The 22,448-nt window shown below is 40.1% G+C and overlaps 1 protein-coding gene across 10 annotated transcripts in view; it reads left to right on the forward strand.

Moving 5' to 3' along the window:
- Positions 1-22,448, forward strand: part of atp2b2 (ATPase plasma membrane Ca2+ transporting 2) — a 204,053-nt gene that overhangs the window by 115,352 nt on the left and 66,253 nt on the right. For 8 of the 10 annotated variants that reach the window (XR_016148527.1, XM_089125103.1, XM_089125110.1 and 5 more), the window contains exons 3-7: positions 2,080-2,277; positions 12,416-12,673; positions 17,740-17,865; positions 19,013-19,138; positions 21,975-22,007. Coding sequence is in view for 9 of the 10 variants with exons in the window: in XM_089125103.1 (XP_088981229.1) it covers positions 2,080-2,277; positions 12,416-12,673; positions 17,740-17,865; positions 19,013-19,138; positions 21,975-22,007 (741 nt within the window). In the remaining variant the exon portion in view is untranslated. The remainder of the gene's footprint in view (positions 1-2,079; positions 2,278-12,415; positions 12,674-17,739; positions 17,866-19,012; positions 19,139-21,974; positions 22,008-22,448) is intronic. The other 2 variants (XM_089125104.1, XM_089125107.1) reach the window with 1 other exon arrangement.

A 22,448-nucleotide genomic window follows, 5' to 3' on the forward strand; every position in this document is an offset into this window, starting at 1 on the left:
GAGAGAAATGCATCTTATTCAAACTAAAAGTGGGATTAGTACTGGGACTTAGCCTGGCATGCCAGACCTACATCAAGATGTTAGGTCTGGGAACTCATCATTGACAGGGCTCAATCCGAGGGACAGGATAAACGGTTGTCTTTCAAATTCTCTCTGCACGCAATTGGATAGTGCTACAACCAATCAGAGCAACGAAGAAGGTGACGGCTGAATCCCATGCGTTTTCCTACCAGTGGAGCAAGTTAGTTGATATATTAAACGTTTACCGTTTGCAGTCGGCAAAACTCCAAACACATCTTTTTTTTTTCTTTTTTTTTTAAAGACTCAAGTGCCGTTCTTTGTTCTGGTTTCAAAGAAAAGCTTAAGTTCAAATCATCCAGAGTAGCGGTCAAAGTTGAATCGAAAGACTTTGTTTTCAAGTAGCAGTGAACCGTTGCAACTCTGTCGTCATTATGTTAAGCCCGCCCGCCGACTCTATACACGATGTGATTGGCCTGACCAGAGTTTGGTTTTTCCAGCTAAAACATCTATGGAGAGTTGCTAGACCACACTGGCTGCGAAATAATTTTTGCTGCCGCTAGGGTGCGTCTAGATTTCTAGCCTAACTGGGACTAATGGTGCGTTCTATTATTCATCCGTCTCGGAGATCCGAATCGGACGACAGACGTTGCGGTGTGAGGACACCGAGCAAGAATTCCGTTTCGGAATTCAAGATGGCTGCGCCCTGTGACTTGTAAGAATGAATTGTTTTCATTGTTTTTGAACCGATTTGGTATTTTAAATGACGGTTATAATCACTCGTATTACTGCGTCCCTGTAGGTAAGGGAATCGGTTGTTGTGAGTGCAATTACTGACGTTGCTATCGTTGCTAACAGAAGATTAACATGAAAAACATTAATAAAGTGAACATTTTCAAGTTCAAATGGCTGCGTTTTAAAAAGGTGTAGTCATAATATTTTTTTTTTTAATGTAAGTGCCTGGTACTCGGCTAGTGCTACCATTATAGCAGCTTTCCGGGTGGCGTCCATTTTTTTCTCCGACTCGGACGCGCAAAACAAATAGAACGCTTGAAGTGTGGACGTGACATCAAATCCGAGGTCCGAGTCGGTTCGTTGGCTATAATAGAACGCACCATAAGACTCGTATCCACAGAGTCTGTTTTTAAATCTAACACCTTGTCCTAACTACACGCGCCGCGACGCCGCAGCACGCGATAAAAGGTATCTTTTCCATGTTAATCAGAGTTTTTGTCCTAACCAGACGCGATGGCGACACGCAAAGTTTCTAATTTAGAAACGGTTCCCATTTCTGCGACGTCGTGGCTGACAGATCCGCCCAGACAGAGATCTCATTGGATGGAAGTTTTGCGTGTCATGAATATTTAATCGTCAAACATGGACGATGAGTACACATTATTTATTTTTAGTTAAAAATAGGTCACTGTGCCACAAGCGATAACGGATAATTTACCTCAGATTTTGAAAGCATATAATATAGCGTTCAAAATGTATTCTAACATACAACTGTACTTCATAACAAAATTAGTCAATGAGTATATTTTGTTAATGTTTTGATTTTTAATTATGTTATGTCCTTACCCATTTCCAATGCGAGTACGGGCCAGCAGTGCGCTTTCACAGAGAGACTCCGCCCACATGGTGTTCTGAATGGCTGTGATTTTTGATTGACGCGTGGCGTCTCACAGTCGTTTCGCACCTAGTGTGGACAGACACACTTGCTGTCGCTGGAATTGTATCGCGTCGCGTGTAGTTAGGACACGGTGTTAGATAAAAACGTTCCTCTTTCCACAGGCAATGTTGCAATTTAAAATTTGGTGATAAACTCCCTTTATCATTTGGTTTTGTATTCTTTTTTAGATATTTTTCCTGTTGTACAGCACAATGGTCAACTACTGTTGCTTTTATTGTTCTATATACATAAAAGTCGATTGAAAAGTTGACACTGAAAACTGGAAATGTCAATGTGAAATGGAAATCGTAAATCGCAATCTTACACTATTGTTTATTTTTCTTGTGCGTATTATGAGTTGTAACATTTGTCTCTGTGTTTCCTTACAGGTCTGACTGGAGACGCCACAGATCTAGATAAAAGAAAAGAAGTCTTCGGGCAAAATCTTATACCTCCAAAGAAGCCAAAAACTTTTTTACAGTTAGTGTGGGAAGCATTGCAAGACGTGACCCTCATCATCCTCGAGATCGCAGCCATGATCTCCCTGGGTCTGTCGTTCTATCAGCCGCCTGGAGAGGGCAGCGAGTGTGAGTGTCGTTACACATGTTCCTGTCTCAAATTCCTTGTACTTTACGCCAAATGATCTGCTGATGTAATATCTGTAACCTGGTGATTGTTAAAGGCAATTTACCGACTTTATCACCAGTCCTGGTTAAAAGGGAAAGTTCATCCATGTCGTTCCAAACCTCTATGACTCTCTTCATTCTGTTGAAAACAAAAGAAGATATTCTAAATATAATACCACCATATCATCAAAAATGTTTGAAATATTCTTTAAAATGTATATATATGTATATATTTAAAAAAAAAAAAACATACAGGTTTGGAATGACTTGAGAGTGAGCAAATTATGACATAAATTGTATTTTGCCTAAACTGCCACCTTAAAGGGATACTCCACCTTTTTTTTTAAATTAAACTCTTATTCCCTTAACTAAGACGAGTTGATACATACCTCTGAAGTCTCAATGCAGGGACATTCAGTCTTTTGTAGATGTGTGGATGAAGTGTCCAAATACTCTGAATACTTTATTCTGATTGGTTGGAAGGTGTGTGTTTTAATACACGGGTAGTTCCAGTCAGTTTAATCACCATTCTGTTAATAAAATAGCTTGGCTACATAATACAGCAATGGTGCGTTATACTTCTCAGCAATGCGGGGGTATGAGACATATTGCTGTTTTTAAAGTAATTAAACTCACAGCTTCACTTTTAGTAGAGAGACACGGCACAGACGCAGGTAATTCACACACAGACACACACACACACACACGTCTCTCTCAATCTCACTCTCTTTAGATAGTTAATTCAAATAAATGCTATAATCCATTCATTGAAATAAATGCACCGCACTACCTTATCTCTGTGTCTGATTTGAAGCGGACCGAATGCTAGTGAGCCGTAACTTTTCTATTCCAGTCAAATGTTACGCTGCAAACATCAATAACAGCTTTAAGTTATCAATTTGGGCAAATGACCAGGATAATCCAAGGCTAGCTGTGCATGAAACCATACGAATGCAATCCGCTTCATGTCAGGCAGTCGTGCATTACAATAGTTTAAATCACCAGGATTTATTTTGCTCTTGCATATTGATCACAGAATGAAATATCCAAACATGTTTAGTTTTATGAGAAACTCCATCAGCAGTCGTGCGCGGCTCAGTGTCTGTCTCAGAGTAAAGCGAGCATGACTCTGCATTCAGAGTGAGGGAATCCAGCGAAGAGTTAATGAAGTGTGCGCTGGAAGAATAACCTTTAGGTGAAGGCCATACATCAAACCAGCGGCCCATAAAATGTGCAATGAAGACAAAGCCATTAAAGCAGCATAAAGAAGCTAAAAGAATGCTGAGCAAGTATGATCAATCACGATAATGCTCAAAGAATTCAATTACTCCAGGAATGGAAAATGATCTTGCGTTCCAATGCGTTCAGAGCCTATGTCTAATAGCATGTTAACTCTTGCATCGCACTGCAAGAGACTCATCATGTGCATGTGCTGGGATTACAAATGATTTTCAAGCTGGTATTATGATCAGATTCTCTGATTATATGATATGAATCTATCTGGCACAATATCAGGAAACTTAAAGGATTAGTTCACTTTTGAAAAAAACTTTTGCTGATAATTTACTCACCCCCATGTCATCCAAGATGTCCATGTCTTTCTTTCCTCAGTCGAAAAGAAATTTAGGTTTTTGATGAAAACATTCCAGGATTTTTCTCCATATAATGGACTTCAATGGGAACCGGATGGTTCAAGGTCCAAAAGATAGTGTTAATAAGAGTTTCAGATGCAGCTTCAAATGTCTTTAAACGACACCAGACGATGAATAAGGGTCTTATCATGCGGAACGATCGGTTATTTCAAAGCTTATTCCAAAAATGTAACTTTTCTAAGGACAAATGCTAGCCTTGCTCTATTCTCTGAGGCACGTTTGTAACGTCACGTAATACGTAATTACGTTCAAAAGGTCACGGGCGACGTAGCCGGAAGTACAGAATCAAAATCGTCCGACATCGTTGTTTTTCCTTTTAATTCTTTTTCTTGTAAACGGTGTTTGAGTTAGTTTGCACGTTCAACCTATGCGTTCAACTTGTAAACACTGACTCTGTACTTACGGCTACGTCGCCCGTGACCTTTTGAACGTAATTACGTATTACGTGACGTTGCAAACGCGCCTCACAGAATAGAGCAAGGCTAGCATTTGTCCTTAGAAAAGTTACATTTTTGGAATAAGTTTTGAAATAACCGATCGTTCCGCATGATAAGACCCTTATTCATCGTCTGATATCATTTGAAGCTGCATCTGAAACAGTTATTAACTGTCTTTTGGACCTTGAATCATCCGGTTCCCATTGAAGTCCATTATATGGAGAAAAATCCTGGAATGTTTTCATCAAAAACCTAAATTTCTTTTCGACTGAGGAAAGAAAGACATGGACATCTTGGATGACATGGGGGTGAGTAAATTATCAGCAAAAGTTTTTTTCAAAAGTGAACTAATCCTTTAATACATTAATGAGCAGTAAGGATTTGCTTTGTATGCAGAATGCTATTTTGTTGTATCCTATGTCATATTGAATCTGCATACAGGGTCAAATGAGCTGAGATAAAAATCAAACACGCGTTTTCATATGTGCAGTAGTGCCAGAAGATACACTTCATTCTACATTGAATGAGTTCAATAAATAAATAAATAAATGAAGAGTTCAGATGCAAAACCCTCTAAATGCCATTTGAAATTTTCTTCTTTAATGATGATTTTTATCAAACTTGTATATTTAAGTTCAGTAATTTCACTTAAATGGCAATGATAATTACCTATTAATAGTTATTTAAGTGAAATTACTGAACTTAAACATACAAGTTTGATAAAAATCATCATTAAAGAAGAAAATTTCAAATGGCATTTAGAGGCTTTTGCATCTGAACTCTTCAAATATTCAAAAAATATCTTCTTTTTGCACATCAGAAGTTTGATGTTTTACACTAGTTAATATACCAAAGTTCTACGTGAATAGCAAATAATATTATGGTGTTTTATATCTTTAGAATGAAATTGCTCCCTTAAGACATTTTATGTAGTTAGCTAAAAGTCTGTAGATTAATAGTAGAATTCATCCCAGTAAATTCATTTAAATGAACGGATTCAAAAAATATCTTCTTTATGCACAACAGAAGTTTGGTGTTTTATACTATTGTACCAGGAAAGTTTGCTAACGCTAGTATTTTACCCATGTAAATATATGTACTTATTTTAGTAACTACAATTACTGGGTAATAACTAGTACTAACCCTGAACCTGCCCCTAAACCTACCCCTGTTCCATGTTCTTACCTTATATTAGCCAGTACTTTCTAGGTTAGTACACTGTAAGTACTGTACTGGAAAAGGAAGCGTTACCGAAAGTTCTATGCGAATAGCAAATAATATTATGGTGTTTTATATCTTTAGAATGAAATTGCTCCCTTAAGACATTGTATGTAGTTAACTAAAGGTCTGTAGATTAATTACTTTCTAAGCAGCTTCCCACAACACATTAATAATGTGCAATTTGCACATTAATATGCATTATACACAGTTTCTAACAGTGCTGCTGTAGAGAACAGCGTGTGCATGAGAATGAATCCTCACCTCGGCGTCACTCTGCCCTTCCATCAGAGATTTGTGGCACTTGTTCTTGTTCAGTGGAGACCAATGTTAGGAGAGATGGATTGCTCTGTGTCCAGACATCCATGATGTTCACATTGAGTTACACCCTCACAGAATCCTGCACATGCAAGATAAGCAAAGGCTCCATAAAAATCAATACAGGGAATATCTACTGTAACTGTGCCTCCCGAGCTCCTGAAGCCAGAGAACTGAACATCTCACTGTTCACCTGAGCTCCTGAAGCCAGAGAACTGAACATCTCACTGTTCACCTGAGCTCCTGAAGCCGGAACACTGAACATTTCACTGTTCACCTGAGCTCCTGAAGCCTGAACATCTCACTGTTCACCTGAGCTCCTGAAGCCGGAGAACTGAACATCTCACTGTTCACCTGAGCTCCTGAAGCCTGAACATCTCACTGTTCACCTGAGCTCCTGAAGCCGGAGAACTGAACATCTCACTGTTCACCTGAGCTCCTGAAGCCTGAACATCTCACTGTTCACCTGAGCTCCTGAAGCCAGAGAACTGAACATCTCACTGTTCACCTGAGCTCCTGAAGCCGGAGAACTGAACATCTCACTGTTCACCTGAGCTCCTGAAGCCTGAACATCTCACTGTTCACCTGAGCTCCTGAAGCCTGAACATCTCACTGTTCACCTGAGCTCCTGAAGCCGGAGAACTGGACATCTCACTGTTCACCTGAGCTCCTGAAGCCTGAACATCTCACTGTTCACCTGAGCTCCTAAAGCCGGAGAACTGGACATCTCACTGTTCACCTGAGCTCCTGAAGCCTGAACATCTCACTGTTCACCTGAGCTCCTGAAGCCAGAGAACTGAACATCTCACTGTTCACCTGAGCTCCTGAAGCCTGAACATCTCACTGTTCACCTGAGCTCCTGAAGCCTGAACATCTCACTGTTCACCTGAGCTCCTGAAGCCTGAACATCTCACTGTTCACCTGAGCTCCTGAAGCCAGAGAACTGAACATCTCACTGTTCACCTGAGCTCCTGAAGCCGGAGAACTGAACATCTCACTGTTCACCTGAGCTCCTGAAGCCTGAACATCTCACTGTTCACCTGAGCTCCTGAAGCCTGAACATCTCACTGTTCACCTGAGCTCCTGAAGCCGGAGAACTGGACATCTCACTGTTCACCTGAGCTCCTGAAGCCTGAACATCTCACTGTTCACCTGAGCTCCTAAAGCCGGAGAACTGGACATCTCACTGTTCACCTGAGCTCCTGAAGCCTGAACATCTCACTGTTCACCTGAGCTCCTGAAGCCAGAGAACTGAACATCTCACTGTTCACCTGAGCTCCTGAAGCCTGAACATCTCACTGTTCACCTGAGCTCCTGAAGCCTGAACATCTCACTGTTCACCTGAGCTCCTGAAGCCTGAACATCTCACTGTTCACCTGAGCTCCTGAAGCCAGAGAACTGAACATCTCACTGTTCACCTGAGCTCCTGAAGCCTGAACATCTCACTGTTCACCTGAGCTCCTGAAGCCGGAGAATTGAACATCTCACAGTTTACCCGAGCTTCTGAAGCAGGAGAACGGCTTTTCATTGCGCAAACGAAACCAGCATAAAATGTTTTACAATACGTTTACTTTTTTGTACCATGAGAAAACACAGCAAACAAGTGGATGTTTTCTGTTATTTCCTTTTTTTCTTTGTTAAACTATTTCATTAGGTTACATCATACATTCATTCATTAGTTGACAGCCTTGATGATAATGCTTTTTTGAGACAAATAATTTTCTTGTTTATTCTTATACTGGAGAAGCCAATTGACTAGGACTGTAACAATTTATCGTGCCACTATAAATCGCAATACAAAAATGCAGCAATATGTGTTAGTTCACACAGTTTTAGTGTCAGTACTACATTAAAATACTATATATAATGTATAATAATACATTGTAATGCAGGGGGGAATTTTTGACAGCGAAAGCATATTCGTCTATAATAATTCAGTATTTTCAGCTTCAAAATCCTTTTGCTTCTCCACTAAATGTATCTTGATTGAAGAATGTTTAGATATTTGTCCTGAAAAACAGGAAGAACAGCATTGTTTGAAGTGAAAACACTAGCTCAAATTTCAGCTTAAACCGGAAAAACAGAAAGAGTTAAAATGCAAAACTGCAAATTTGACCAAATTTGCATAAAATAAGCAAGCGTGAGAAAGTGTCTCCTGCATAACAGGCATTTTCGGTGGAGTGTGTTGAGGAGAGTGTTGCGGCACCAGTGTGTCACGAGCTGTTATCTAACACTTCAGCACCGCAGACAGCTCCACACACACACACTCGCTCGCTGACACACTCTACACAGAGAATGAAGAGGTTTCACTGCAGAGGAGCCGAATCAAATGAAGGATCTAGAGCCGAGGAGGGTCCGCACTGCAGAGCCTAAAAATAGAACTGATCTGAGATCAGCCAACACTGGATATCTGGAGTATTCATTAGCATTTAAAGGGACAGCGCAGAATGAATTGACATTCTGTCATCAATTCCACACCGTTATGTTGTTCCAAGATCATCTCTGTGGAAGACAAACTATGATGTTTAGCTATGATGTTTAATCTCACACAATCTCACTTTATTTGTGTTGCATGGAGAAAAGCAGCTTTTTGCTGACACTCTCTTTATGTGTTGCAGGGTTATTTTACAGCTAAAACTATTAATAGCATTTATGTTCATTGAAATAAAGCTGAAATAAAATAAAGTGTAAGTATTGTAAAAAACCTGAACTAAATGCAAATTAGAAAATTGCCTTGGCAATAAAGTTGAAGCACTAAAATTATTAACTGGAAACAATAAAAAATTAAATTAAATGGTTAGTTCACCCAAAAATGAAAATTCTGTCAGTATTTACTCACCCTCTTGTTGTTCCAACCATGTAAGACCTTCGTTCATCTTCGGAACACAAATTAAGATATTTAAGATATTAAGATCACTCCTGCATACTAGTCCATAGGCTTCTTGAGGGAATGACTCTTGCTGGCCTCAAAGTAATTAAAGACATCGTTAAAATAGTCCAAGTGACTACAGTGGCTCAATCTTAAGTTTATCAAACGACGAGAACACTTTTGTGCGCAAAAAAACAACAAAAATAACGACTTTATTTCAACTATTCGTTTATTTCTTCCTCTGCGCGAGTCAGGTTACTAGTTTAATAGCGTAAGCTTCTGTTATTGTACGTCACACGCATCACACACATGACCAGCGTCGGCCAATAGTGAGCCTACGTGTGACGTAGCTTTACGCAATCACACTACGTTAACTGACTACAGGCCCATGGCGAAGGAAGTGAATAGTTGAAATAAAGTCGTTATTTTTGTTTGTTTTTTGCGCACAAAAGTGTTCTCATCGTTTGATAAAGTTAAAATTGAGCCACTGTAGTCACTTGGACTATTTTAACGATGTCTTTAATGACTTTTCGATGCCAGCAAGAGTCATTCCCTCAAGAAGCCTATGGACTAGTATGCAGGAGCGATCTTAATATCTGAAATATCTTAATTTTTGTTCCGAAGTTGAACGAAGGTCTTACATGGTTGGAACAACATGAGGGTGAGTAAATACTGACAGAATTTTCATTTTTGGGTGAACTAACCCTTTAACTAAAAACTCAAACTGAAATAAAAATAAACACGTAGAAAAAAGCTAATTAAATGACAAATGCACTAAAAAAATAAACAAAATGATCTTAAAACCTAAAAATAAGCTAATTCAAAATATAAATATAACTAAAATAACACTGATGTGTTGCATAAGAGAAACAAAAAGTCATACAGGTTCTGCTTTCAGATCATAAGGGGTTTAGCATAGAATTATTCGGTAACACTTTACAATAAGGGTGCACTAATAAGCATTAATTCATGCTTAACTAATGCACAGATAATACTGAATTAATGTGTAAGTAATAATTATCTAAGCTATTCATTAATGATTACCACATTAGGAACTAATTAAGAGTCTGTAAGGTTAATGTATTAGTTCATACATGAATTGTTTTTAATTAAATATGTAATTGTGGATTAATTCCATAATAACTCATTTTTTTAACTAATAGTGTTAATTAATATGTTAATTACCAGAATGAGCCAAAGCCTTGTATTTCAACTTCCAGATAATATGACAGGTACACTAATATGCATTAATACATGATTACTTACTCAATTGTTAATGCAAATTCATGTGAAAATTACTACAATTACTAAATGACTAGTTAATAATGATGTGCCTCAACAAGTAAAGTCATAAGATAATGATACCTTTGCAAATCATTAGCTAATGATTAATTAAAGCAGACAACTGGAAGTTGAAGTGCATAGCTTTGACTAATTGTGGTAATTAACACATTAATTTACACTATTAGTTAATAAAATATGTTATTAAGGAATTAATACACAATGACACATTGAATTAATAGCAATTTGTGTATTACTTAATATATTAATCATGTAGACTCTTTATTAGTTGCTGATGCAGTAATCGTTAATTAATGGATTAGTTCTTCATTAGTTATACATTAACTCATTATTGTCTGTGTATTAGTTAAGCATGAATTGATGCATATTAGTGCACCCGTATTGCAAAGTGTTACCAAATATTCATTAGTTTATGTTGATATTTGTGAGCATTTTAAATACAAATGACACAACTCAGATTACTGTGGCGGACCAAACGAATGAATGTACAGATAAACTGATGAGGTAAATATTTTCAGATTTTCATAGAAAAATTGTCATTTTATTCAGACAACTTATTTAGGTTGGTGACACACAACCGGTCCATAAACTTTATGAATTCAAACTGACATTGTATTATAAGCGCACTCTTTTCACTCTTCTCTAGTTCATTTGAAACGGTCCTGTGGTCTTTAAAAAAAATATTGAAAAAAATATTGAATATTCCATGTATTCACAATTAATATGAGCTTAGAAGACAAGAATGTATAACAATTATAAAAAAAAAAAAAGCTAAAGGCTGTTTTAAAAAAAAAAGTTCACAGGACATTGTCAAATCAGAGAAGATTCAGAAGAAAGTAGCAAAAAAGCAGTTCTCATATCTCCTGACCAGTAGGTGGCGCTGTGCTGAAATGCTGCATGCTGGCTCAAGTCGCGCTTATGATGACACGCACCAAGTTTCATCTCAATACGTTAAAGATATAGCCTTGCATCCAATTGGTCTTCGTCAAATTTGCATTGTTCGAGAAAGTTTGGGTTAATCAAAAAGATTTTAATCACTTTTTTTTTGCCAGCAAGGTCTGAACCATCTTAGGTGAAGATAGGATGAACCGTCTAGGACAAGATTGAAAAAGTAGGTTTTTCGGGAAATTCAAAATAATGGAATGCAATCAAAATGTCTTGATCATAGACTGTAATAAAAAAATATGGTCGTAGTGTGCGTGATGTCACTCATAGTGTTTCTGAAGAGCATTTTTGAAGCCTAAAGTGGGCAGAGCCAGCCATCGCCATCTTGCCCGCGCATCACTCCGTGCAGTGAGGCGAATTAGCTGAGGTGACGTGGCGCTAACAGATAGCAGACAAACGGCTAGAAGCGACATCAGCGGCAATCCACATGTCACTCAAGTGGCCACGCCCTTAATTATGCACAACTTTAATGCTTTATATAATTTAAACGGATGAGTTATAAAAAATTCACCCCACTCACAGTCATCGTGAAGGGCAAAATTAGCTATTTAGACCAAAACCACTTTTTGCGCCAGGCTGTAAACATGCTTTTTTTCTGCTGTAAAGTTGGGCATTTTAACATGCGGGTCTATGGGATTGAGTCTCTTCTGCAGCCGGTCTCTAGTGGCCAGTCGATGAACTGCAGTTTAAGTCACTTCTGTGTCAGATTCTGTGCCTCCACTTGGTCTTGATCCAAACAAATTACCCAGAATCAGATGTATTTGGTGCGTCCTGGTGCATTTAGCAGTGGCTGTGTCGACTATAAACAGTCACTATAGCAATCACTCCTGACGAAACCCTCAGAGCATGACGGGCATGTGATGGGATAACAGAGATTGATTTTCAAAACTAGATGCATTTCTGTCAGTGTGTGCTTTGTAGTTATTTAGCCATACACACAGTTACACTAATCCTGACCCAGATATACAATTTGTCCAAACTTTATCTTTATCAAACATCATTCTGATGTGTATACAGTATATTCTGTAGTGTAATATGCGCTCCGTGTTATTACAATTATTACGAATTATTGCGTTTGTGCAATGTTCTGCACATTTACAGTAATAACACTCACGTGATTCACTCCAATTTAACGTTTTTTTGTTTTTAAATTTTATTTATGGTCTCCATTCAAGACACTCAAGGACACCTTACAAACAATAAAATACATAAACAATGAATACAAATAAAAAAATAAAACTACACAAAGGTTATGTCAATCAGAAAAAGAGGAGCTTTAAGTGATGATGTATTGTGATGATGATATGAGGATGATGTAAAGTGATGTTGATCATGTGATATCGATGCTCTCTCTGCAGCGTGTGGGACCGCGGCCGCGGGAGCCGAGGACGAGGGCGAGGCCGAGGCCGGCTGGATCGAGGGAGCTGCGATCTTACTCTCAGTGGTGTGTGTTGTTCTGGTCACGGCCTTCAACGACTGGAGCAAAGAGAAGCAGTTCAGGGGTTTACAGAGCCGCATCGAGCAGGAGCAGAAGTTCCAGGTGGTGCGAGGAGGCCAGGTCATACAACTCCCCGTTTCAGATATTGTCGTTGGTGATATCGCACAGATCAAATATGGTATGTGTCCACAAGTTCTTCTTTTTATTTATTTTTTTTAACTTATTTCTGTATTAATAATAAGTCCCTGATAAGTCCTTTACATGCAGTCTGTTAGCAGTCACACTATTTACTATATGCCACAAGCTGATTGGCCTCTGCTTATTCTGCAGCCAATCAGATTGCTTGCTCTACATTTAAATAGTCAGATTCAATATTTGTTGTAAGATGGTCCTGCAAACGTCAACATTAAGGGCCCGACAAACATTAATAGTGATGGAAGCCAAAATATTAAATGGCATGGAGAAATTGAGAAAAAATAACTTAAGATGGAGAAAAAATGACTTAAGAAAGAAAGTTAAATCTGTGTACTTTAGTGGACTTTGATAAGTGACCCAACCACATTTGGTTTTTGACCACTGAAAATGTGTACAATTTAACAATTTACTCATGAAGCCGCATTGAGTTCCCTATATCTCTGGGATTTAACCATATAGAGGCTTAAAATGAAGATACCAAAAGAACATTTTAAGATAAAAAAATATAGTGAAATATGTGTATTACTTTTTGAGTAACAGGCATGTTAAGGATAAAAAAAAAAACATGAAATGTGCTTCTCCCCAATGTATCTCCAATAGCACCTCATTGCAGTACAAGAGATCCAGGGTGCGGAGTTGGATCCAGATCTAAGGGGTGGAGATGGGTAGGATTAGGGGTGTGGTTAGGGATCAGGGGGCAGAGATGGGTAGGTTTAGTGGTGGGGTTTGGGTTCAGGGGGCGGAGATGGGTAGGTTTAGTGGTGTGGTTAGGGATCAGGGGGCGGAGATGGGTAGGATTAGGGGTGGGGTTAGGGATCAGGGGTGGAGATGGGTAGGTTTTGGGGTGGGGTTAGGGATCAGGGGGTGGAGATGAGTAGGTTTAGTGATGGGGTTAGGGATCAGGGGGGGAGATGGGAAGGTTTAGGGGTGGGGTTAGGGATCAGGGGTGGAGATGGGTAGGTTTTGGGGTGGGGTTAGGGATCAGGGGGTGGAGATGAGTAGGTTTAGTGATGGGGTTAGGGATCAGGGGGGGAGATGGGAAGGTTTAGGGGTGGGGTTAGGGATCAGGGGTGGAGATGGGTAGGTTTAGTGATGGGGTTAGGGATCAGGGGGGGAGATGGGAAGGTTTAGGGGTGGGGTTAGGGATCAGGGGTGGAGATGGGTAGGTTTTGGGGTGGGGTTAGGGATCAGGGGTGGAGATGGGTAGGTTTAGTGATGGGGTTAGGGATCAGGGGGGGAGATGGGAAGGTTTAGGGGTGTGGTTAGGGATCAGGGGGTGGAGATGGGTAGGTTTTGTCGTGGGGTTAGGGATCAGGGGGCGGAGATGGGAAGGTTTAGGGGTGGGGTTAGGGATCAGGGGGCGGAGATGGGTAGGTTTAGGTGTGTGGGGTTAGGGATCAGGGGTGGAGATGGGTAGGTTTAGGAGTGGGGTTAGGGATCAGGGGGGGAGATGGGAAGGTTTAGGGGTGGGGTTAGGGATCAGGGGTGGAGATGGGTAGGTTTAGTGATGGGGTTAGGGATCAGGGGGGGAGATGGGAAGGTTTAGGGGTGGGGTTAGGGATCAGGGGTGGAGATGGGTAGGTTTTGGGGTGGGGTTAGGGATCAGGGGTGGAGATGGGTAGGTTTAGTGATGGGGTTAGGGATCAGGGGGGGAGATGGGAAGGTTTAGGGGTGTGGTTAGGGATCAGGGGGTGGAGATGGGTAGGTTTTGTCGTGGGGTTAGGGATCAGGGGGCGGAGATGGGAAGGTTTAGGGGTGGGGTTAGGGATCAGGGGGCGGAGATGGGTAGGTTTAGGTGTGTGGGGTTAGGGATCAGGGGTGGAGATGGGTAGGTTTAGGAGTGGGGTTAGGGATCAGGGGGCGGAGATGGGTTGGTTTAGGGGTGTGGTTAGGAATCAGGGGCAGAGATGGGTAGGTTTAGTGGTGTGGTTAGGGATCAGGGGGCGGAGATGGGTAGGTTTAGGGGTGGGGTTTGGGATCAGGGGGCGGAGATGGGTAGGTTTAGGGGTGGGGTTAGGGATCAAGGGGTGGAGATGGATTGGTTTAGGGGTGGGGTTAGGGATCAGGGGGCGGAGTTGGGTCGGTTTGGGGATGTGGTTAGGGATCAGGGGCGGAGATTAGTAGGTTTAGGGGTGGGGTTTGGGATCAAGGGGTGGAGATGGATTGGTTTAGGGGTGGGGTTAGGCATCAGGGGGCGGAGTTGGGTCGGTTTGGGGATGTGGTTAGGGATCAGGGGGCGGAGATGGATAGGTTTAGGGGTGGGGTTATGGATCAGGGGGCAGAGATGTGTAGGTTTAGGTATATGTAAGGTGGAAGGAGTTGGATCTGGATCAGTGAGGACCATCTCTGTATCTGTCGCCATTGGTATATAATGCAACAAGTATTGCTAAAGTAAACAGAATTTTTACGCTCCTATTTGACTCCAAATCTCAGGTGACGATTTTCTTTTTGAACCCCCTCTACAAAATAGTGGATTACTCAATAAATATTCATCCATGGCAGTTAATATTTTGGCTTTCATCACTGTTTGTCTTTAAATATTTCACTGTCAGAAAAAAAGGTACAAAACCTGTCACTGGGGCGGTACCTTTTCAAAAGGTACACTTTTGTACCTAAAGGGTGCATATTGGTACCTTCATGGTACATATTTGTACAATTATGGCACCAATATGCACCCTTTAGGTACAAAAGTGTACCTTTTGAAAAGGTACCGCCCCAGTGACAGGTTTTGTACCTTTTTTTCTGACAGAGTCGAGAACCTCGGCTTGATTTGCATGGAATGACCCAGTAACATTGTCATATCAATTAACATGATAAAGCTATCTTGCGCGGTGTGCAGTGATTCTTCAATTAGGGGAATGTTTCTGTCTTCTTGGGTGATTTTGAAAAATAAAATAAAAGATTGATTCTAGCATATAAGGACATATTAGGGGCATCTTTGTGCATCTGTAATTACTTGAGTTCAAAGGTTAAATTTGTTTTTTGCACTTTGTTATATTGCAAATGATTTGGTATTTTTAAATAGTTGTGACATTACTACACACTAAAAACAACTGAACGTAACTATTTACAAATACCAAATCAGTTGCGAAACACTATTTTACAGTTGCTGAGTGTGTGGTATTTAACAGTGTTTGTGGACAAATTAAGGTTTTCTTTGTGTGTGTGTTTTTTTTTCTTACAGTTAATAATATAATAAGTAATAAATAATAAGTTTGACATTCAATATTTTTGAGAACTTTCCCACAGTGTGACATGCTACACTCCATCTAACACGATTTTAAACAGCATCGAGCTCATTCTTTATCATTCATGCCACTTTTATGAAGACATTAATTAAGAGACAACAGTATGGAATATATGTACTGCAATTAATATTTCACTCTATAGAACCATTAAAAATGAATTATTGAAAACGTGAAGGTAAAGTTAATCTACAATATACACATTCATATGCGTGTTATCCTTAAATCTCAATTAAAATAAATCCATAGACATGTGTCAATGTATAAATATATTAACATAGATGCAATTCAAGATTTGTAATTGAAGGTTCACCCATATATAATCTGAAATCTATTAATGAAGTGGAGCGTTATCAAGAGCGCTTTAAAGCATGACCAGACAGCATCGCTGTGCAATGAAGCGAGACTGATCTGTGTCATTAATTCAAAGTTTGATTATGAGAGTTGGTCAAGCTGATCAGTACTCTGGAGATGTTATCATACTGGTTCTGCAGTGTTGGAGGGGTTCTGGGTGTTATTTCGGATCTCCTGACCGAGTGGGAGGCGGATAATGCATGTTTTGACAGTGATGGAGGGATCCTGTGGGTGAGAGCGTTTGGCAAGCTCAAGGGAGGGGGCTCCATCTTCTTTACTAGTACAGTGGTGGTTAGCAGTAGCTTATTTTTTGAATATGTGTGGGAGATGATATGATGCATTGCAAAGATGGAAAATGAAAGCAAAATTATCTCTGAACGAAAAAAACAACAACATTTGTTGATATATAAAACAACAAAAGGGCCCAATACCGAACCCTGGGGAACACCACCTACAGTATAGTATTGCCTATTGTTGCACAACATACTGCTATTCTTGTCATTTTGGTTTTGACTTAGTTAAGGCTGTAAACGCAGAAAAATTGGAGAGAGATTCTGTTGTGAAATGCTTGACATGTGCCATCTTAGAAGATCAACTTTGGAATTCTTTGGAGACAGCCATATTGATCCAGACTTCTTGTTTGTAGAAACTGAGGGAATTGTTGGAAGGAACACAAAGGCTCTAAGAAGAGCTTTTGAAGATTAGATTTTGAAATATGCTCCGTTGCTGAGTGGCTGCCTGTGTTCAGAAACAGTTTTGTCCCATGTTGTGCTCTTGACCGTTGGATTTATCAAGTTAAGCTGGAGACTCGATATAAGTTACTTTGAATATCGTGTTTTTTTTTTGTTGTTGTTTTTTGTTTTTTAAACATAGTGCTGAACTTTTAAAGGATTAGTTCACTTCAGAATACAAATGGCCTGATAATTTACTCTCCCCCACGCCATCCAGGATATTCATATCGTTCTTTCTTGAGTTGAAAAGAAAACATATTAGGTTTGTTCTCCATATAGTGACTTCAATGGTGTCTAACGGGTTGAAGGTCCAAATGTGAGTTTCAGTCCAGCTTCAAAGTCTCGACACGATCCCAGCTTTTTAACCACAAATGCTCGTACATTATGTGATCACGTTGAAAGGTCAATTGTGAAGTAGGCGGAAGTGCAGACCTAGTGTTTACAAATCCAGCATGCAAAGACTAAGTCAAAAAGCCTAACCCTACAAAAAAAGAAAAGAAAAGAAAAGAAAAATGTGAATCAACGATCTCTGACGATTTTGAAGTTGGAGGAGAAAATTTGATATTTCACCCTTCCCTACATTTTATTAAACACTCGTGGCCTTTTTTTGTGTGTGGTTACTTTTGTTAGATGTGATTTGGTGAGGCATGTTTTTTTTGTTTTTTTTTTAATTCTTAAGAATTTTACTAATTTTTTTTTTACACCATTACTGTGTTCAGGCGACCTGCTCCCGGCGGACGGGGTCTTGATACAAGGCAACGATCTGAAGATCGATGAAAGTTCTCTGACGGGAGAATCCGACCATGTGCGCAAATCTGCAGATAAAGACCCCATGCTTCTCTCTGGTGAATCCATCTTTACTACTTTATTTTACTTTCACAGTGTTCACTTTGTTGTGCTTTTTCACCTGTAATAAATATTGAATTTTGACATGCAAGTCATCAAAAAAGTCAAATTGATCGACACAGGCAAGTGGCTCTTCCCACAAATAGTCTTAAAATTTTGGTAACGCTTCCTTTTACAGTACAGTGTACTTACAGTGTACTTACCTAGAAAGTACTGGCTAATATAAGGTAAGTACAAGGAACAGGGGTAGGTTTAGCGGTAGGTTCAGGGTTAGTACTAGTTATTACCCAGTAATTGTAGTTACTAAAATAAGTACATATTATTTACACGGGTAAATGGACTGTAAAATAAAGCGTTTCCAAATTTTTTTACTTTTTGTTATCATAAATTTTGTTATCAAGTATTCATTGAAAGGAGATGATTAACCTTTAGAAAGTGTTAAATGTTATATCATTTAATTATTTTCCAATCATTCTGTAGAAAGGACCCACAAATTCCACTACTCTGATGTCATTATTTTTTAAGAATGTGGTTGCAATGTTGTGTCCAAAATGTGTGCCAGTTAAAAATGATTAATTGAGAGATTTATTAATGATAAGAATGAAGAAAAAAAAAAGCATAATTGTGTTTGTTTGATGCAGGAAAAGATGGGACAGATAGAAATCTGTGTGTAATGTGTTTAAATTAGAAACTAGCTTCATGTTAAGGTTTAATTTGTTAAAATGAGTTAACTAAATTAGTTTACATGAACTAACAATAACCAACCAATAACCGAACAATCCGACCTTGTTGTAAAATAATGATTAATGATTTAAAAATAATAATTACAAAAAATGTAATAATTTAAACATATTTATTAGTTGTAACCAACTACATCATTTATTGTCATGCACTCTTTTAAATTTACTTTGGTTCTACAATTTTAATTTATAAAGGACAATAATGGCAAGCAAGTACTGTGTTTGACAGCATAAACTCTATTAATTAGCTTTGAGGATCAGTTATCACCTCTACGGTCAGGTGTGTGTGTGTGCTATCAGACAGCAGTCATCTATGAGATCACACATTGTGCTGAGGTGAGAGCGTCAGGCCTGCTATTACTTCCAGTTGCTCCATGACTTACCGCACCATTAACTGAATCCCCAGGCACGCACGTGATGGAGGGCTCGGGTCGGATGGTGGTCATGGCTGTCGGGGTGAACTCTCAGACCGGGATCATCTTCACTTTACTCGGTGCTGGCGGAGAGGAGGAGGAGAAAAAAGAGAAGAAAGGTGCGTAACTAAAGCTCAGCCTGATAGAACTTCAGCAGAGCTGCATTACACCAACACTTCTGTACAGGGATCAACATTCATTCCTGCCAGTTAATGTTGTTATTATTGCATAAACCCTTTTCTGATATCAGCAGATCTTTGAAAACCTCACAAAAACAGGACACTTGGGGAAAAGAACATTATAACGCATATTTAAATTGAAAACCCAGTTTATAATCGACAAAACTCTCCCTGTTTTAGCAAAACTATCAGAATAGTTTGGAACAATTATGATTTTTTTCCAAACTTCTGCCCAGTCGTGTATTTACTATTGCTCGTATTTCATGGTTTGAACAAATACTATTAAAGGGGTCATGAACTGCCTTATCTTTTTTTTTATTTTAGAATGTTTCCTGGCTTTCACATCAAAAATGGTCATGAATTAGAAATAAAAGGCATTTTTCCTACCCTGATTTAACCCTCTGATTTGAACGCTCTGTTTGAAGGGGCATGTCTGCAGTGTAAACGCCCACTGCTGTGATTGGCTGTGAGACTTTTGTGTACACGCCCACTTCTGTAATTGGCTGTGAGACTTCAGTGTAAACGCCCTCTGCTGTAATTGGCTGTGAGACTTCAGTGTAAACGCCCACTGCTGTGATTGGCTGTGAGACTTTAATGTAAACGCCCACTGCTGTGATTGGCTGTGAGACTTTTGTGTACACGCCCACTGCTGTAATTGGCTGTGAGACTTCAGTGTAAACGCCCACTGCTGTGATTGGCTGTGAGACTTTAATGTAAACGCCCACTGCTGTGATTGGCTGTGAGACTTCAGTTTAAACGGCCACTGCTGTGATTGGCTGTGAGACTTTAGTGTAAACGGCCACTTCCGTGATTGGCTGTGAGACTTCAGTGTAAACGCCCTCTGCTGTGATTGGCTGTGAGACTTCAATGTAAACGCCCACTGCTGTGATTGGCTGTGAGACTTCAATGTAAACGCCCACTGCTGTGATTGGCTGTGAGACTTTAGTGTAAACAGCCACTTCCGTGATTAGCTGTGAGACTTCAGTGTAAACGCCCTCTGCTGTGATTGGCTGTGAGACTTCAATGTAAACGCCCACTGCTGTGATTGGCTGTGAGACTTCAGTATAAACGCCCACTGCTGTGATTGACTGTGAGACTTCAGTTTAAACGCCCACTGCTGTGATTGGCTGTGAGACTTTAGTGTAAACGCCCACTGCTGTGATTGGCTGTGAGACTTCAGTTTAAACGCCCACTGCTGTGATTGGCTGTGAGACTTTAGTGTAAACGCCCACTTCTGTGATTGGCTGTGAGACTTCAGTGTAAATGCCCACTGCTGTGATTGGCTGTGAGACTTTAGTGTAAACGCCCACTTCTGTGATTGGCTGTGAGACTTCAGTGTAAACGCCCTCTGCTGTGATTGACTGTGAGACTTCAGTTTAAACGCCCACTTCCGTGATTGGCTGTGAGACTTCAATGTAAACGCCCACTGCTGTGATTGGCTGTGAGACTTCAGTATAAACGCCCACTGCTGTGATTGGCTGTGAGACTTTGGTGTTTGACTGACAGCTCAGCAGTGATTGAAAAAGAAGTTTTCTCTGATCCCTTTCTGTATAATTTAATCACATTTTAAATCACATTTTCATTCTGCTAAGAGGAAAAATGCGAAGATGACCATTAAGTCACTCACTGGTTTAATTTACCGCCACATAGACAAAAATCACCTGACTGTACATGAATCATTACATATTAAGAAATCACTGGTCACAGATCAGGCATTAGAATGAACACGGTTACTGCGAATGTCGAGCCCGTTCTCATCCCAAAGCGCCATATAGGACGCTTTTGCAAAAGCGTAAATATCCAACGCACATGGCACCCTTTAACGTGAAATGGGACGCAGATATATTTGGCCAGAAGGCGCCCCCTAGTGGTCTAACCCTTACCCTACACCTTACCTAAACTTAACCCTAACCGAAGTGTCTCATTAGACGTTAAAGTGTGCCATGTGCGTTGGATATTTACGCTTTTGCAAAAGCGTCCATATGGCGCTTTGGGATGAGAACACGTTGGAATGTCTCAGTTGAGCATTATTTGTTTTTTCACCGTCGATTCTTAGGCAAATAAGTCACAATTTCATGGACTCCATGATGCTAATGCTACATGCATTATTGTCGAGTCCATGTCATAAAAGTCTATTTTCAAAGCCTGCGCCGAAATTGCGACTGATTTGCCAAATAATCGACAGTGAACAAACAAATGGTGCTCAACTGAGACATTCACACTGTTGAAAATAAATAAAACCACATTCCTAACAGTAGGATCCTATGGATGGTAATATTATTTTTAGTCCAGTCAGTGATCCTGTATCGCTCGTCATCTCACTAACTCGCCAGTGGGCGGGGCCAAAGTTGCGTTGATCCCAACGAGTCGTTCTCTGAGCTCGGTTTCGATAAAAACAGTTTTTGGACTAACAAGGAAGTTTTTAGATCTGGAACTTACAGAATATTCTTATAGTATGATGACCTTTTAAGTGTCAGTTATTTCTCAGTTCATGACCCTTTAAAGTGCGATGCGTAACTCATTCCACAGGTTTGATATCTCGAATCGTGTGCCGTTACGATTGGACTCCAGCAGCACCCTGTCAATCACCCACATGCCGATCAGCCAATAGAGTCTTAATCAAAACGAGCAGCTTTTTTTCCCACAATGAGAGACTGCTTATGGGTAGAACGTGCCACTGTTTTTTCGCGAGCACACAGTGGCTTTTCTGGTTAGGGAGCATGTGCTGTTTGTCAGCATAAGGCTTATGTGTTTGTTATTCTGCAAACTGCCACAGGTCAGGCTCTGGAGGACGGCCATCAGCTGGCAGGTACAGTATACATCTCTGTACCCGAGGATACACTCATTTATTACCCCACTAAACCTGCTCTTCCCTCCCGAACCCTGCTTTAGCAACCGTGATCTTTCACTTAAAAAGAAGCTCTTTTTAAGTATTCAAAGAAATGCATTTCACCCACGACCCCGCTTAGATGACGATCGGGAGGTTGTGATGGACAAGTGATTCCCTCAAGGCCGGATAGATTGATGATATCAGATTGATCACGGTTAGGGTTGGGTATCGAGAATCGAGTATCGATTGGAACCGGGACTAACTTTTAGTTTTTCCCGGAATCGTTCAAAAGTTAAAATTTCGATTCCTAGTTTCGATATTCACAGTCCGCCGAGCGGAAGAAGAAACCGCTGAACAACACCAACGAAGAAGCGTCTACCGGAAGTGTTGGCATAACCACGCGAGTCGAACATGAGTAGC

The sequence above is a fragment of the Pimephales promelas genome, chromosome 21 (assembly GCF_988280905.1).
Source record: "Pimephales promelas chromosome 21, fPimPro1.hap1.1, whole genome shotgun sequence".
NCBI classification, from domain to species: Eukaryota; Metazoa; Chordata; class Actinopteri; order Cypriniformes; family Leuciscidae; genus Pimephales; species Pimephales promelas.